The sequence below is a fragment of the Pseudophryne corroboree genome, unplaced genomic scaffold (assembly GCF_028390025.1).
Source record: "Pseudophryne corroboree isolate aPseCor3 unplaced genomic scaffold, aPseCor3.hap2 scaffold_2186, whole genome shotgun sequence".
Taxonomy (NCBI): Eukaryota; Metazoa; Chordata; class Amphibia; order Anura; family Myobatrachidae; genus Pseudophryne; species Pseudophryne corroboree.
In genome coordinates, this window is record NW_026968833.1 from 48,100 (window position 1) to 67,000 (window position 18,901).

The 18,901-nt window shown below is 44.2% G+C and overlaps 1 protein-coding gene across 2 annotated transcripts in view; it reads right to left on the reverse strand.

Moving 5' to 3' along the window:
- LOC135007558 (uncharacterized) overlaps positions 1-14,668 on the reverse strand; it is a 30,335-nt gene extending 15,667 nt beyond the window's left edge. The window contains exons 1-6 of one of the 2 annotated variants that reach the window (XM_063952127.1): positions 14,464-14,668; positions 7,899-8,196; positions 7,598-7,807; positions 3,784-3,946; positions 3,391-3,686; positions 2,318-2,419 (exon numbers count right to left, since the gene is read on the reverse strand). In XM_063952127.1, the coding sequence (XP_063808197.1) occupies positions 2,318-2,419; positions 3,391-3,686; positions 3,784-3,946; positions 7,598-7,807; positions 7,899-8,188 (1,061 nt within the window). In that variant the 5' untranslated portion in view covers positions 8,189-8,196; positions 14,464-14,668. Of the gene's footprint in view, positions 1-2,317; positions 2,420-3,390; positions 3,687-3,783; positions 3,947-7,597; positions 7,808-7,898; positions 8,391-14,463 lie in introns of those variants that run through there. The other variant, XM_063952126.1, reaches the window with a different exon arrangement.
- Between the last annotated feature and the right edge of the window lie 4,233 nt (positions 14,669-18,901).

Sequence of the window (18,901 nt, forward strand, 5' to 3'; positions counted from 1 at the left end):
TCAATACTGTGCTATTAGGAGTTTTTTTAGGTGCTGCAGTGAGTTCCAAATATAACACTCCTGAGTTTTATAAAAAAAAAATAAAAAAAAATAATACTACGAGCCCAGCAGGGTCCTAGTACATGGAAGCGTGTGGTGGCACTCTACATGACTGGATACAAAACAAAAAAAGGCCCGTTGTGATCAACATTTCAAAGCTGTATTTGTGCATTCTTTTGTCTTGTATCCAGTCGTCTAGAGTGTCGCTGCGAGATAGAGATAGAGATAGAGATATAACTGCAGGGGGTACCTTCAATTATTGTCCATAAAGAAGGAAACCAGGCGGCACTCCAAGGATTTGTTGCAGGCAAAATACTTTATATTAAAGTGACAGTGCAAAATAAATTAGTACAGCATAGTGCAAGGTGGCTTGCACTATGCTGTACTAATTTATTTTGCACTGTCACTTTAATATAAAGTATTTTGCCTGCAACAAATCCTTGGAGTGCCGCCTGGTTTCCTTCTTTATGGACAATAATTGAAGGTACCCCCTGCAGTTCTATATCGTTTGGAGGAGGGCACCCAGGTGGATGACAGTATGATTGGGAGTGCCATAAAAATCTAAGGATAGATATATATATAGATAAAAAGGGGGAGATTATTGCGCCACTTGTGTACAATTTGTAGTCAAAATAAATAACACTCCCTATGGGTTAATACAGGGCGTCAGCTGTCCCCCAAAACACAGGGATGGTAGTTCCCTGTAGCAAAGGATTAATAACACACGGGGGGTGGGGGATAAAGCGACCGATGGTGTCTTAAAATATTTCAATAAAAGTGGATCTAGGAGATATATAAAAATATGTACTATATTTATAAAGTAATGAGTAACCAGATCGAGTGGATCTATAAAAAGTTAATTAATACATTAAAACAGACAGTTATTAAACAGCTAGACTAAAATATGAGCAGCAAATTTCTTAAAAAAATTGGGATAAAAACAACAGACACTATGCAAAATTAATACCAGTTAAAAATTAGGTCACTGCCAGGTAGCCCAAAGCGTTTCGTCATTCAGACTTCATCAAGGGGTGATGAAGTCTGAATGACGAAACGCGTTGGGCTACCTGGCAGTGACCTCATACCAAGTTAAGTTAAAATTGTTTTACATATTTTAACATACATTTTAATTTGGTATTAATTTGCATTGTGTCTGTTTTACTTTTTATCCCAATTTTTTTAAGAAATTTGCTGCTCAAATTTTAGTCTAGCTGTTTAATAACTGTCTGTTTTAATGTATTAATAAATTAACTTTTTATAGATCCACTCGATCTGGTTACTCATTACTTTATAAATATAGTACATATTTTTATATATCTCCTAGATCCACTTTTATTGAAATATTTTAAGACACCATCAGTCGCTTTATCCCCCACCGTGTGCATATATATATATATATTTATTAATTATATATATATTAATTATATATATATATATATATATATATTAATTATATATATATATATATATATTAATTATATATATATATATATATATATATATATATATATACATATACACACACACACACAAACTGGAACACGGCACTCACAGGTCTTCATACACATGCATTCAGCAGACTTGACAACAGCAGATTACACAGCCATGTAGTGATGTCACTACATGGCTGTGTAATCGGCTGTTGTCAAGTCTGCTGAATGCATGTGTATGAAGACCTGTGAGTGCAGTGTTCCAGTTTCCGCATGCAATTTTCTCTACACGGGCACCTGGGCCTTATTTCCATTGTGGATTCGTTTGGAGTGCCAGTTCTTCACTGCAATATACACACACACACATATATATATATATATATATATATATATATATATACACACATACACAATTTATTACCAGTTATTTATAAAGCGCACACATATTCCACAGCGCTTTACAGAGAATATTCACATCAGTCCCTGCCCCAGTGGAGCTTACAATCTTTATTCCCTACCACATGTACACGCACACACATTCATGCTAGGGTTACTTTTGTTGGAAGCCAATTAACCTACAGTAAATTTTTGGATTGTGTTAGGAAACCGGAGAAACAGAGGGAAACCCAAGCAAGCAAGGGGCGAATACACAAACTCCACACAGTTAGGGCCATGGTGGGAATATAAACCATGACCTCAGTGCTGTGGGAGGCAGTAATGCTAACCACTACACCATCCATGCTGATCTATATTATACATACATACACAACTGTACATACATATATAAAAAGACACATAATAAAAAACGTTTTGCTTGTTTCGGAAAGAACGCTAAAGAAAAATGTTACCTGTTCCACTCTGTATTTTGATTGTGATCTAGACTTTCTTCAGTGCATGCGATGTCTTCATCAGAATGCGGAAGGACATCGTTAAAAAGTTCTGTGTAATGTCTGCAAGAGGTAAATTTTATCACACTGCAAATGTAACAAATATAATAGAAAAATAAAACAAAATACAAAGCATGGTGAGCCTACAATAAGTACTCTATTTTATCAGCAAACATCAATAGTCTACATTGCCTCACAAAATAAAGGCATAACGCAGACTAAAAAACTACATGCAAAGATTTAAATACGATACAGATTGATTTAGATTTTTTTTTTTTTACATTTATTAGCTATTAGATAGCTGATTTTTGAATTGAGATTTGGGTTCAGACATCAAACAGTTCTGAATATGTGAATTGACTATAATACAGACTGTAACTAGCTGTTTTATGTAGGATTTCTCTGTAACCCCCACTGTCCCATGTGTCTCGCTAACCTTCCTCCATTTATCTTTTCCTGTGTCTTCCACTCCCTGTGGCTTCACAGTACCGGCCTAGCAGTAGGACGGTCTGTTTATCTGTCTTCTGCAGTCTTTAGATGTGCTCTGTCACCCCTGCAGTAAAGGCAACTGACAAGCCTCTGAGGTAAGGGCTCAACAAAGTATATGAATAGGTTTAAAAATAACAAAAAAAACTGCCAGCTTCACATACTATCATGTTGAACACTTACCTCTGAGGATTATCAGTTGATGTTACTGCAGGGAAGACTGAGTGCATTGGAAAATGGCAGGCAGTAGATGAACAGACTGTGCCAAGCCAGCACTGTGGTATCTTTAAAAGGAAAATTAAAGCACTTCACCTCACACCACCCCCATCCTTGCACCATGGGTTGGGGCCACCAGACACTGCCCTCCCTGGGAAGAATGACTAATTGTACATAAACAAGTGAAAAGGTTTAATTAAAAAAAATAATTATATATATATATATATATATATATATATATATATATATATTTATAATAATAATAGAGTTTGTCATGTTTTTAAAACAACATTGCCTTCAGTACTACTACTATCCAATAAATGGATGCTTACCTGTAATTCTCTTCAAATGTTGATGGCACTAAATGGCTGACTGTGTTTTCATTGTCTTGGTAAACAATATTTTGAGTACCCTGGGTGGTCACACTGTTTGCCAAATTAGATGGCTCATAAGGAGTGTTGTGGGAGAGGACACTCTTCTCCAATTCTTCCACGGAGGATAAAACTTGGTCCTCAGGGGAAACGGTTTGGTTAATAAATTGCAGTATGGAGTCTTCATTTACAAATGTTTCACAGTTCTTTGCAGTATCTTCAGGCAATTTTTCACTTTGCTCAATTGAGCTTCTATCCTAAAATATAATTAATAAAGTAATGCAACATATCACATATCCCACACTTAGACAATAGGCATGCTTTAAATAAAAACTTACAAGTCAAATAACTTACATTGTCTTGATCTGAATTTTCAGTGTATATAAGTTCTTTGGAAGGCTGGATATAAACAGATTTCTGCTTGAAAATTTTGGAAATCATTAGACCTGTCAAACGCTGATTTTCCATTAGTAGTGGCTTAACAAGTTTGTTGTGGCAAGGCATCAGCATGTGTATTCTAAAAGACAATATTTACAATTAAAGTAAAACTACACATACAGAATGTTAATATTTTTATAATCTTCTCAAATTTAAAAGGATTATAATTTTCAAGCTCAAAAGGGTAAATTAAATGCATAATCATAAATATAATTAAACTAAAATCAAATATAACAAAATAAAAAAAAAAAATATATATATATATATATATATATATATATATATATATAAAATCTCATATATAGAGATCTGAATATCTCTTAAAGCCTGACGATAAGTTTGAAAAATATCAAAAATTATGTGTAATAAATGAAGTTTTTATATATTGAACTATCAGAAAGCAAAGGTGTTATTAGCTCAGTGTAGCTTAAAGAATTCTGTATTTCAGATTATTTGGAGTTATTTTTTTATATAAAAGACTCAACCTTTATTTGTATTTAATGCATGAGTTATTTGATTACCATTTAATATGGGATCAAAAAATATCTCCTATATAATAGCCCAGATCTGAGATCTTGTGATTCATTTGCTAACGCTTGGCGGAGTCACAACAGTGGGCGGAGTTAGTCAAATGAGTCACAGATCTGGCCAAATCTATAGGACACTAGGAGCAGCTGCAGAAGCAGATAGTATGGACATGGCACAGGCAGGGTGCATACCTCCCAGCTTTCACACACACACACAGCGAAAAGGGGGCGTGGCTTTGCGGGAGGGCCCCGTTTTCGTCAGTGAGGGGGCATGCCCAGCGCTCTGTGAGCTGCTGGCATGCCCCCAGGGGCTGATTATGAGTCCGGGGGGCACAGGGTACTTGAGACAGGGGAGCCCTATCTCATTGCTGTGCATGCTGTGGGTTGGGGCGTGGCCTAATCGTGGGACGCGAGGCCACGCCCCATTATGCAAATTCCGTTTTGTTTTTTAAATGGGATTTTGGCCCCTCAGCTAGGGGTAAATCCAGAGGAGGTGGTCGCTCCCCCTACACACCCGCACAGGCAGAAGAAAGCAGGGAGACTGCTGCCTCCCTGTAACACCACAGACCTGCCAATACGCAGCAGCGTGTGCTGACTGTAGCACAATGCTGCCGCTGTTGCTGGCAGGACGGGGGAGCTTCTGAGCTGGGACAGAGCTACTCGAGCCGGGGGGGGGCCCCTACAACTGTGGGGCCAACGGTACGTACCGCCTGCCCCCCCCCCCCTTAATCCGGCTCTGCTGCTGGAACCCCCCCTTAATCCGTACCCCCTGATGCCCCCTCTCCCTCTGTTTCCACTATTCACCGCTGCTCTGCTAAGCAGAACAGCGAGTACAGGAGCTTTCCAACTGCCCCCCCCCCCCCACCGCAGGACACTGCGACCCGCGGGTGGGACAGACCCCAAAAAATGGGACTGTCCCGCAAAAATTGGGACATTTGGGAGGTATGGGGGTATGCCATACTTGACCCCCACATCAGCATACTCAGCAGGGTCTCTCTGGCGGGGAGGAGCGTCACATTCTGGCACACTCCACGCTTCTTAGCTGTAGTTTTGTGGTTCACCAGCCGCTGTGCACTTTCCGTACTGCCTGTTATCTCCAGCCCCTGCGACCCCACCGCTAGCTGCAGCACTGCCACCCGCAGTGAGTTGCGCCCAGCTCCTTCACACACTTTAGCCGGCGGGTAGCGCTGCAGAAGTCCGCGCTGCTTGCAGGCTCTGACTCCCTCCTCCCTCCAGATCAGCGTCTCCTGGGAGCTAACCAGTCACTCCCAGTCTCCCCTTACCATAGTGCCCAGCAGCCGTGAGGTCCACGCCACGTGCATGCTATGACCCCCTCCTCCCTCCAGCCGCAGCATCTCCTGGGGGCTAAACAGTCACTCCCAGTCTCACCTTACCACAGTGCCCGGCAGCTGCGCGAGGTCTGCGGTGTGTGACTGAGGAGGGGGGGGGGGGGGGAAGTGATGCGGACGGGCAGCAGCAGTGACTCCGGTAAGACACATCTGTCTGTCACCACTGTTCTGTCCCTAATACCAATCGCTCCCGTGCCCTGTGTTCTGTCATGTCCCTGTCACCCCTGGCCTTGACCTGCCACCCTTATCCTGGCCCTTTCACCCTTATCCTGGCCCTTTCACCCTTATCCTGGCCCTGCTACCCCTATCCTGGCCCTGTCACCCCTGTGCTTGCCCTGTCAACCCTATACTGGCCCTGTCACCCCTGTCCTGGTCCTGCCGCCTCTACACTGACCCTGTCACCCCTATCCTGTCCCTGTCATTTCTGTCCTGGCCCCGTCACCCCTGTCCTGGCCCCGTCACCCCTGTCCTGGCCCTGTCACCCCTGTCCTGGCCCCGTCACCCCTGTCCTGACCCCGTCACCCCTGTCCTGACCCCGTCACCCCTGTCCTGGCCCTGTTACTGCATACCCTCCAACTACCTTTTTGGCAGGTACAGTACCCGCAGCACCTCCAGACTTCTCCCCAATGCACCACACCTCCGCACCTTCCCCTCCACCACATGCGGCACTCCACCCCTCCCCCACATGCTGTGCCTCCAGACACCCTACACCACCCGCGGCTCCCACTCCTCCGCCCCTTCACCACCCCCAGCAATCTCCAAGCCCCCTCCACCATTCACACCCCTTATATGTCTCCCCCACACCTGCCCTCCTCCACCCGCAGCATCTGCAGACACCCTCCTCCATCCGTGGTCCCCCCCTCACCCACCCCTCCCTCACCAATGGCACCCCCGCACCTGCCCCACCACCACCTGCAGCACTTCCGGACCTCCTTCCCCATCTGCCGCAACACCCGTACCTGCCCCTCCCCTACCCATGGCGCCTACGGACCCCTACCCCACCAGCAGCACTCCCGCCCCTTCCCATCCCACAGCACCTCCGGAACCCTTCACCCATCTGCAACATCCCCACACCTGCCCCTCCCCCACCCATGGCACCCCTGCCCCTCCCCCACCTGCAGTGCCTCCGGACCCCTCCCCCATCTGCATCCCCCACCCGCAGCACCTCCCAACCCTTCCCCATCCGGGCCCCACCCCCACTTCCGCCCCCCCTCCATCTGCAGCATCTACAGACACCATCCGCAGTACCCCCCGCACCCGCTACATTCTGTACATTGTGGCCTGCAGGTGCTGTTCACGCCATCGCAAGGGGCTGCGCCTCCTTCACCATCGCACACCCTTTCATTGTGCAATATTTAACCACTAACAAAGGAATGCAGGTAATAGTCCATATAACACAAATATTAAACCCCAGAAAGGCATGCAAGGGTTAAGGGGGCGTAGCCCCTTGCGACGGTGTGTGTGATGAAGCACCTAGTGTGTGTGTGTGTGTGTGTGTGTGTGTGTGTGTGTGTGTGTGTGTATATATATATATATATATATATATATATATATATTTATTTTTTAGTATGTACACAAACTTTAAATCATGCCCAAAATATAAAAAAAAAAACATGTTAAATTAACTTCTGGCTTGCATAACTATGTATAAGAAACACATGCATTATGTGTTTAGACTTGCGTCCCACCAACAGATCTATGGTCAAAAATTTGGAAAAAAATAAATGCTACATCCAAAATACTTCTGGTCTCAAACTTTTGGGATATGGGAGACTCAACCTGTAATGTACTGTCATATATAAATTAAAACTTTTTACCTGGGAAATTAAAAAAAAACAAAACAAAAACACATACTCTATGTCGTCTTCAAGTTTCATGGAGAACGCCTTCCTCACGTTCTCATATACTTCTTCTTCACTCCAATACTTGTTGAATTCAAAAGCGTTTACTATGTGCCCCACTTCATGCAGTTCTTGTTTTTTTCCTTGCTTTAAAACATTATCGATATTGGGTCCAGAAAGCAGAATAAGCTCTTTGATGAATGTTAGTGGACCCCTGACATTGCTATTAAAAAAAAAAACAAAAAAAAACACAAATGTTGATTTTCCAATTAACAATTTTTTAAACTTTAAAAACACAAACACTTAAAACTAACCTTTGCGTTGCTTTTGCAGGATAAGCATTTCTTTTCCTCACAGAACTTCTTGTATAATGAAATTGTGGACTTTTCCTTGAAAATAGACTTCTCACTTCATTTTCTACTCCATGTGACCTAGTTGAACTAGTGGGAAATAAATCTGCCCTAGGGACAGGCATTTCTGGTCTCTGGTTTCCTGTTTCAGACTGCCTTCCAGAATCCAGCATTTGCCCCAGCTCATTAACCTGATCAGGTTTTGACAGCAAAGCATGTATGATGTCACACACTGCCTTTGAATGATTATTCATTTTTGTACCTGTAAATATATGAAACATGCAGTAGTTGTCACAGAGTTGGCAACAGAGACCTTGGGGCACAGTACATGGCTATGTCTGGGCCCACCACACCTCAATCCATGCAGCCACAAATACCTCCCCTGGCAGTGAGAGAGAAATGGTATCTGGGTAAGAGAAAACGTGAGAAAGAGGGAAAGGAGTGGGTCAGGGAGAAATAGAGAGGGTGTCAGAGCAATAGGGAGAGGGGTTAATGGAAAAAGGAAGAGTGAGAGAGGGTGTCGGGGGGGGGGGGGGGGGGGGAGAGAGGGAAACAGTGTCAGGGAGAGAAATTCATTGAGGGAGAGAGAGGGAGATATTACCTAACTATTATAGCACACATCTCTCACAGGGATGTGCTTTTTGGCATGAAGCCCCTCTCAATAAACACATGCTCTGCCACAGTAATAAAACACCATGGTAATCAGTAAGGGTTGTGGGGGCATTGATAACTTTTTTTTTACCTCTGAACCTTTGAAACACACAGGTAATTGTGCCTGAGTTATCAGCTAATTCACAAGTTTTTCAACTATCAATAAAGTTGGAAGCACAATATACAATGATCAGCCTGGTATACTGTGCATGCACAGATGGGTGCTGATTATTGGTCACATGGTATAATCACGTTGGCTGTGCTTCATAAAGATATAATAATGTATTTGATCTAGTGTGTATGCTGTTTTGAACATGTGACCCAGGTTTTAGCCTGATATTTGCTTGCTATGTAGCAAAAGAAAGTCCACAGAACAAGTGGTGCAGGGTCTACACAATGTTCCCACTAACAGAAATATACGTTATGGTAAGAACTTACCGCTGATAACGGTATTTCTCCTAAATCCACAGGATAACATTGGATATGATGGAGTGACAGCGGATTGGCACCAAACGATCACTAGCTTTCAGGCCTGCCAGAATGCACCGGGCTCGTCCATATAATCCTGACCACCGACTCAGTCAAATCAGTTGTTTACAAAGCGTATACAGAAGCATTATGTAGAACCCTATTCAAGCAAAAAAACCCACATGCACACTCTTCCATGCAATAGGGAAGAGTTTAGTGAGTATACAGATTCTCAAATCAGGTGCGTCAGGGTGGGATCACTGTGGAAACCTGTGGACTTAGGAGAAATAACGTCATCAACGGTAAATTCTTACCAGAACGTACATTTCTCCGGCAGGGTTCACAGGTAATCCACAGGATAACATTGGGACTTACCAAAGTAATTTTTAGTGGTGGGGACACTCCAGGTTTAATAGGAGAACCATACGCCCGAATTGAGCATCATGAGAGGCAGAGATATCCCAGGCATAATGTCTGATTGATTGTGTTTATTGGAAGCCGTGTAGCTACCTTACATATCTGTTCTGCTCAAGCACAATATTGTGCTACCCATGAAAGACCTTCCTTACATGTAAAGTAAGCAGAGACATTAGCCGGGACAGGGAGATCAGCTTAAGAATATGCTTCTGAAATAGTCATTCGAAGCCATCTTGATAGCGTCTGTTTAGTAACAGGCCATCTCCTCTTGTGAAAACCGTAGAGGATGAAAAGAATTTGTCTTTCTAATGGCACTGGTACAATCCATGTAGGTACTTAATGTCCAGCGACTCATCTCCCGCAGAAAATCCAGATTCCTGAAAAACAGGGACCATATTATCTTTAAGGTGGAATATAGATCACTCCTTAGGAAGATACCCAGACCCAGTTCTGAGAACTACTTTATCTGGATATTATCAGAATAGATTAGCATGAAAAGTGCTCCTAAATCTGAATCTCTTCTAGCTGATGCCATAGTCACCTGAACGAGAACTTTAGCGGTCAACCATTTAAAATCAACTTCTCTTAGTGGTTTAAACAGAGCAACTTGACAGGCTTTTGAGGACTAGATTTAGATTCCCTGACCCTGTAGTAGGAAAAGGGGAAGGTTGAATGCGCAGCATTCCCTGGGAAAAAGTGCAAACATTCTGCAATTTTGAATTTTTCTTTTCGGAACCATAGAGTCAAATGCTGACACTTGTATTCCCAAGGAAGCCACCGCTAAACATTTATCTATTCCTGTTTGAAGGAATGGAAAAAACCCTTGAAAATCTGCAAGATTTCGGGTCCATACCTCTTATTGCACCAATGCATATAAGCTTGTCACATTTGGTGATAAATAAGAGTTAATTAAGTTTTTCCTTGCTCTGAGCATTTGTGAGAATCCTCTGGACCTCAGTATTTAGATTTCAAAAGCCACGCCATCAAAATGGTTGATCCAGATATTTGTGATAATCAAGGACCCTGTCTTAGTCTGGCCGTAGAAGAAACAGTAAAAGGTATTCAACATTTTCTGCGGATATGTGTACGAAGACCTTCTGGGCCAAGCCGGGGCTTATTAGGATCCCGGCATCTTTATTGCGTTTTCCTCACTATTCTGAGTAACAGGATGATTTGAGAAACACATAAGAGAAATAAATTTCCATTAAAAAAATATCCACAAAGATCACTGTTTTGTTACTGAAAAGATTATGGCTTTTGTTCAGATGGGACACCATGAGAATTATCTCTGGACAAGCCCATTTGTCTACCCCAGTCTAAAATGACTTTAGGGTGCAAAGCCCATTCATTTACCTGAATGGTGTGTTGACTGAGAAATCAGCTCTGTAGTTTAGGACTCTCTGAACAAACCCTGAGGACAAGGCTGGAAGATGGAGTTCTGCACATTATAGTATGTGATTTAACTCCTTCCTCGATATTTATCTCCGTGTTCCTGTCTAAAAGTTAAGGTACACTACTGCCATTTCCTAATACTTGCAGATCTGGACCAATCTTCCTTTAGGAATATCTCGTACCTAAGACAGGACACAGTATATGGCCTGAAGTGCTAATAAAATTATTAGCAGGCACCTTTTTTATGGTCCATAATCCAGAGAATCATAATTTTACAGAGAAATTACCTCCTTAGTCGAGAAGACTTGTATTTGTTGTCAGGATTTCTCCACCTGATACCAAAAAGAAAAAGGTATCCTCTCATCTAGATGGAATGTCTGTAGCCCCCAGGCTACTACTTACCTTTTTTTGCCAGTAACAGTACTTGTTTGTATACTGTCCATCTAGCCCGTCTACACCACCTGGTATTCAGACGGTCTTGCACACGGTGAATTTAACCAGGTACAACACTGCTTAATTTACAACACCATTGAGATTGGACATATTCAGTGTGATGCGGCCTTAGATGGAGGAGATACTGGAAAAGTCTTGAGTGGAATTATGACCACGGCCTCATGTGTATTGTTAACACCATCAAACCCATAATTCGCATTGCTGCGCAAATCAATATTGTTTGACATTGTAACCACTCTCCTAGTTTTTCCTTGGATATCTTGTTCCGAGGTAACTATTTTCTGCAAACTCAAATTCAGTATAGCCCCACCGTGAGTTATGTTATGGAACCAGAGATGATCCCAATTACAAATCACACATGTCTCAGCAGACAAGTTATTTGTATGTTGTAGATGACACAGAACCTTTCCTGTATTTGTGTCAGGATAGGAAGGTGGTCAAGGTATGGAAATTTTTCTTAACCTCTACTAACGGAGATAAATTGCCATAATCATTTTGGTACTCTTGGACTGTGGCTAACCCAAAAGGTTTTTGCTGAAGGATGGTAAACCTTGAGATAACACTAATGGACAGCGTTATAGGAGCCTGAAGGTAAAATTCATGACTTATCCAGGAATACCATGTATTATATTGGCTCCTCACCAAACTATGGAGTTGCCTCCACGTGAACCGTGTTACCCAAATTTCTCTGTTTTTGAAATTGATAATGGGGCGAGGGATTGTTTTGGACCCAGGTGGGAATAAACCCTCCATTGTGCATGGGTTACTGGAATGACAATTCCCGACAAAACGTTTTCTGAATTGCTTAATGCAAAACCCTCGCCTAAGCCTCTACCCGAGATGGGCTGAAACCGATTACCTTTTAGGAGAATGGTTCCAGAAGTGAAAATATAACCTTAGAGATACTGCTTCTTTTACCCAGGCATCTACTTGTAGACTGCTATCAATCTGTGCAAACGGAAGAAGTCGGCCCCTTATACTTCTGGAATCAGCCAGAAGGAGACCTGCGCCAACATACTGATGGCCTCTGGTTTGGAAACTGGCCTCTGGTTGCCTTTGCTTCTCTGCCTTACCAAACTTATAGTATTAAGGCTGTTACGTTCCTTTATTACAGACAAGGCCGGACCAGACCCGATTTTGGGGTTATATGTGGAAGGCAGAGAGTTGCTGGAGCGGCTCTTTCCAATATGCGTGTAAGACGCTGTTAGGAAAGATCACTCAAAAAAGCAGACTATTGCTCGCTGGATTTGTAGCACAATTCAGCTAGCGCATTCTGCGGCTGGTCTGCCGCAGCCTAAATCTGTAAAAGCCCATTCCACAAGGAAGGTGGGCTCTTCTTGGGCGGCTGCCCGAGGGGTCTCGGCTTTACAACTTTGCCGAGCTGCTACTTGGTCAGGGGCAAACACGTTTGCAAAATTCTACAAATTTGATACCCTGGCTGAGGAGGACCTGGAGTTCTCTCATTCGGTGCTGCAGAGTCATCCGCACCGTTTGGGAGCTTTGGTATAATCCCCATGGTCCTTACGGAGTTCTCAGCATCCACTAGGACGTCACAGAAAATAAGATTTTACTCACCGGTAAATCTATTTCTCGTAGTCAGTAGTGGATGCTGGGCGCCCGTCCCAAGTGCGGATTGTCTGCAATACTTGTACATAGTTATTGTAAACTAAAGGGTTATTGTTGAGCCATCTGTTGAGAGGCTCAGTTATATTTCATACTGTTAACTGGGTATATTATCACGAGTTATACGGTGTGATTGGTGTGGCTGGTATGAGTCTTACCCGGGATTCAAAATCCTTCCTTATTGTGTCAGCTCTTCCGGGCACAGTATCCTAACTGAGGTCTGGAGGAGGGTCATAGTGGGAGGAGCCAGTGCACACCAGGTAGTACTAAAGCTTTGTTAATTGTGCCCAGTCTCCTGCGGAGCCGCTATTCCCCATGGTCCTTACGGAGTTCCCAGCATCCACTAGGACGTCAGAGAAAATACAGTTCCCCAATATCCAATGGGACTTAAGAGAAAAGTGAAACCACATGGGTGAAAAGGATTTTGGAAACGCACGCAATTGAATACAGATGGTCGAATAGTGCAGCTTTTTTGGCTAGCTGAAAAACTCTGCACTAATTGAATACCCCTTACAGGCCACACCTCCCCCATATTACCCCCAGAAAAGCCCAAATTACAGTCTCCCCTCCCTATTCCTCTGCACACACACAGCCCCCCATTCATCTGCACACACAGCCCCCCTCCTCCCCATTCATCTGCACACACAGCCCCCCTCCTCCCTATTCCTCTGCACACACACACAGCCCCCCTCCCTATTCCTCTGCACACACACACAGCCCCCCTCCCTATTCCTCTGCACACACACACAGCCCCCCTCCCTATTCCTCTGCACAACCACAGCCTGCCCCCTCCCTATTCCTCTGCGCACACACACACAGCCCCCCCCTCCCTATTCCTCTGTGCACACACACAGCCCCCCTCCCTATTCCTCTGTGCACACACACAGCCCCCCTCCCTATTCCTCTGTGCACACACACAGCCCCCCCTCCCTATTCCTCTGTGCACACACACAGCCCCCCCTCCCTATTCCTCTGTGCACACACACAGCCCCCCCTCCCTATTCCTCTGTGCACACACACAGCCCCCCCTCCCTATTCCTCTGTGCACACACACAGCCCCCCCTCCCTATTCCTCTGTACACACACACAGCCCCCCCTCCCTATTCCTCTGTACACACACACACAGCCCCCCCACTATTCCTCTGCGCGCACACACACACACACACACACACAGCCCCCCTCCATTACTCTGCACACACACAGCCCCCCTCCCTATTACTCTGCACACACACAGCCCCCCCCCCCATTTCTCTGTACACACACACAGCACCCCTCCCTATTCCTCTATACACACACACAGCCCACCATACCTAATCCTCTGTACACACACAGCCCCCCCCCATTCCTCTGTACACACAGCCCCCCCCATTCCTCTGTACACACACAGCCCCCCCCCCCTATTCCTCTGTACACACACAGCCCCCCCCCCTATTCCTCTGTACACACACAGCCCCCCCCCCCCCCCCCCCTCCCCCCCTCCCTCCCTCGTTATTCCAATCCTCAGTACACTTCCTCCCTATTGTACCTGGCTTTCCTGTTTGTTTCTTACAGAGGGAGCCAGCACACACCACGTGGAGCCAGCCAGTGACTCAGGCGATGGGCACTTGAGCAGGCAGAGGAGGACAGGGCTTTTACCTCACAGCAGCTCACTCTATCGGCTGGCTCAGTCTGGGGCCAGACACTGAATGTTAAGCAGAGCCAGCACGAGTGTTCTGCCTTAGTTCAGGGGCGGGACACAGACAGCTGCACCACAACTTATCCTGCCTTCCACATGAGCAAGGTCTAAACGCTGCCAGACACTCTCAGGAGGATCACTAGTCACCACTCACCTCACTTGCAGCTGCTGCGCTTTGTGTATGCTGTTGCAACATCACATGGCGCGCAGAAATCGCGCCAAGACACTGGGGCAGGTTAACCACTTCCTCTACCAGACCATAGCCTGATCTACAATGAGGGGGCGTGGCAAGGGGCGGAGCTTCCAACGGCCGCTATTACTGCAGACTGCTATGCTATCCCACTGCTGAAACTAAGGCAGCTTCTGTACCTCGGCTGATGGCCAGTCTGCCCTGCGGATGTCTCCCCAACCCATGAGTGCTGGCACTGGAAGCTTGTCACTCATGCATACAGCTTCCCCCTCCCCTATACTCAGTGTCTGTCCTCCTGTGAGTGCTGCACATTACATTTTCCCACACTCTGCCCTGCAAACCACAACTATTAGCTGAGCTGATCTGCAAATGCTTAGCTGCTCATTGTGTGTCATGTGTCTGCACCCCTGGTCTCCCCCTCAGCCCCTCTTCGGGTAGTGTTTGTCACCAGACATTCCCACCTGCACACACCCCAATGGTACAGTACCTAGAAAGGGGTCAGGCAGCCTGAGGCAGGAGATGAGCTGCTCTGCAATGTGCCTCAGTAACACTTCTCTGCTGCTGACAATGCCACCTAGAGAGAGATCCACTTCACAGCTCTTCCACACTATATACTGATCCTCCTCCCAGCCAGCACCACTGCTTATATAGGAGAGCTGTGATTGGCTGGCTGCATCATGTGCTTTTCTCAGTGTATGTCATATCCCCACATCTCACCATAGTCCATAGCCATCTCAGTGTATGTCATATCCCCATCTCACCATATGTCATATCCATCTCACCATATGTTATATCCATCTCACCATATGTCATATCCATCTCACCATATGTCATATCCATCTCACCATATGTCATATCCATCTCACCATATGTCATATCCATCTCACCATATGTTATATCCATCTCACCATATGTCATATCCATCTCACCATATGTTATATCCATCTCAGCATAATCCATAGCCATCTCACCATATGTCATAGCCATCTCACCATATGTCATATCCATCTCACCATATGTCATATCCATCTCACCATATGTCATATCCATCTCACCATATGTTATATCCATCTCACCATATGTCATATCCATCTCACCATATGTCATATCCATCTCACCATATGTCATATCCATCTCACCATATGTTATATCCATCTCAGCATAATCCATAGCCATCTCACCATATGTCATATCCATCTCAGCATATGTCATAGCCATCTCACCATATGTTATATCCATCTCACCATATGTCATATCCATCTCACCATACATCATATCCATCTCACCATATGGTCATATCCATCTCACCATATGTCATATCATTTCAGCATAATCCATATCCATCTCAGCATATGTCATATCCATCTCAGCATACATCATATTCATCTCAACAGATGTCATATCCATCTCAGCATATGTCATATCCATCTCAGCATATGTCATATCCATCTCAGCATATGTCATATCCATCTCACCATATGTCATATCCATCTCGGCATACGTCATATCCATCTCGGCATATGTCATATCCATCTCACCATATGTCATATCCATCTCAGCATAGTCCATATCCATCTTGTCATATGTCATATCCATCTCAGCATATGTCATATCCCATATCTATCTCAGCATACGTCATATCCATCTCAGCATACGTCATATCCATCTTGGCATACGTCATATCCATCTCGGCATATGTCATATCCATCTCAGCACATATCATATCCATCTCGGCATATGTCATATCCATCTTGGCATATGTCATATCCATCTCGGCATATGTCATATCCATCTCAGAATACGTCATATCCATCTCAGCACACATCATATCCATCTCGGCATATGTCATATCCATCTCAGTACACGTCATATCCATCTCAGCATACATCATATCCATCTCAGCATACGGCATATCCATCTCAGCATACGGCATATCCATCTCAGCATACATCATATCCATAAAGCAAAAATTAGCTATATGTTATATCCAGAAAGCTGTAATTTTGACTTGAACGGCCCCTCATACTCTTCTTTTTTTTTTATTCTCTCTTCCTCTTCGTCTCCACTGAGCTGCTCCTCATCACACCTCCTTTTTACTCACAACACTGCAAAAACTAAAATAAAATCCAGAAACTTTTTGTTTTGCAGAAAAACAAAACAAAAAGTATGGTCCTAAGTGTCACCAAAAATATCCTCATTTACAGTTAGATGTATTTATGTTAGCCCATGGCCCATGAAATCGTATTGTGTGCATTACCTATTTGCACACAATAATAATATAATGAAATGTCAGAGAATAGTCCTCGAGAGGGTTATATATAATCAGCTGAATTGGTCAGTTCATAATCAGCAAATCAGAAGTGGCTAATGGTGTTGATAATGATTATCATAATCACTGAGAATCTAAGTAGACTTGGGCACAGACATAGATACAACTGTCAGCAGCCATTTCTCTTCTAGAATAGAAACAGCTGCTGACAGTTGTATCTATGTCTGCGCCCAAGTCTACTTAGATGGCGCCCAATAGAGCAATTCAATTGTTGCTCCGTTCGTCCACGATTAGACGCGGGGAGACACATTTCAGCTCACAGCCCCCCATGCTGGCAAGCACAAATGTCTGAATAGTGACCCATTTGGGTGCCCAATTTTCATGTTGCGCCCACCACTTTCACCGCCTCTACAGGTATAAGTGATCCAGAGAAAAATTCTGTATACAGATGAACATGCTCTTTTTTTGCTGCACTTGTGCAGAATGGGATTGCATAACTTGTAGAGATGAGCGGGTTCGGTTCCTCGGAATCCGAACCCGCCCGAACTTCATATTTTTTTACACGGGTCCGAGCGACTCGGATCTTCCCGCCTTGCTCGGTTAACCCGAGCGCGCCCGAACGTCATCATCCCGCTGTCGGATTCTCGCGAGGCTCGGATTCTATCGCGAGACTCGGATTCTATATAAGGAGCCGCGCGTCGCCGCCATTTTCACACGTGCATTGAGATTGATAGGGAGAGGACGTGGCTGGCGTCCTCTCCGTTTATAGAGAGTGAGACTAGAGTAGAGAGAGACACAGTAGTAATTTTGGGGAGCATTAGGAGGAGTACTTTAGGAGGAGTACTACTACTTGCTGAAGTGATAGATAGATAGATAGATAGTGTGACTGTATAATGTATATCTGACTTGTGGGGGAGACACTGACAGTGGGGAGCAGTTAGAGTCTGAGAGCAGGACTCAGGAGTACATATAACGTACAGTGCACACTTTTGCTGCCAGAGTGCCACACTGCCATTGTGACCACACTGACCACCAGTATAATATATATTGTGATTGTCTGCTTAGGAGTACTACTTGCAAGTTGCTGATAGTGTGACCAGTGACCTGACCACCAGTTTATAATAATCACCACCAGTTTAATATATATAATATATATATATAATTGTATATAATATATATATAATATTGTATACCACCTACCCGTGGTTTTTTTTTTTCTTTCTTCTTGATACATACTACTATAGTAGCTTACTGTAGCAGTCTGCGGTGCTGCTGAGCTGACAGTGTCCAGCAGGTCCGTCATCAGTCATTACATAATAAATATATATTATATACCTGTCCGGCTGCAGTACTAGTGATATTATATATATATATTGATTTCATCTCATTATCATCCAGTCTATATTAGCAGCAGACACAGTACGGTAGTCCATGGCTGTAGCTACCTCTGTGTCGGCAGTCGCTGGTCCATCCATAATTGTATACCACCTACCCGTGGTTTTTTTTTTTCTTTCTTCTTGATACATACTACTATAGTAGCTTACTGTAGCAGTCTGCGGTGCTGCTGAGCTGACAGTGTCCAGCAGGTCCGTCATCAGTCATTAGTACATAATAAATATATATTATATACCTGTCCGGCTGCAGTACTAGTGTGATATTATATATATATATATTGATTTCATCTCATTATCATCCAGTCTATATTAGCAGCAGACACAGTACGGTAGTCCACGGCTGTAGCTACCTATGTGTCGGCAGTCGCTGGTCCATCCATAATTGTATACCACCTACCCGTGGTTTTTTTCTTTTTCTTTCTTCTTGATACATAC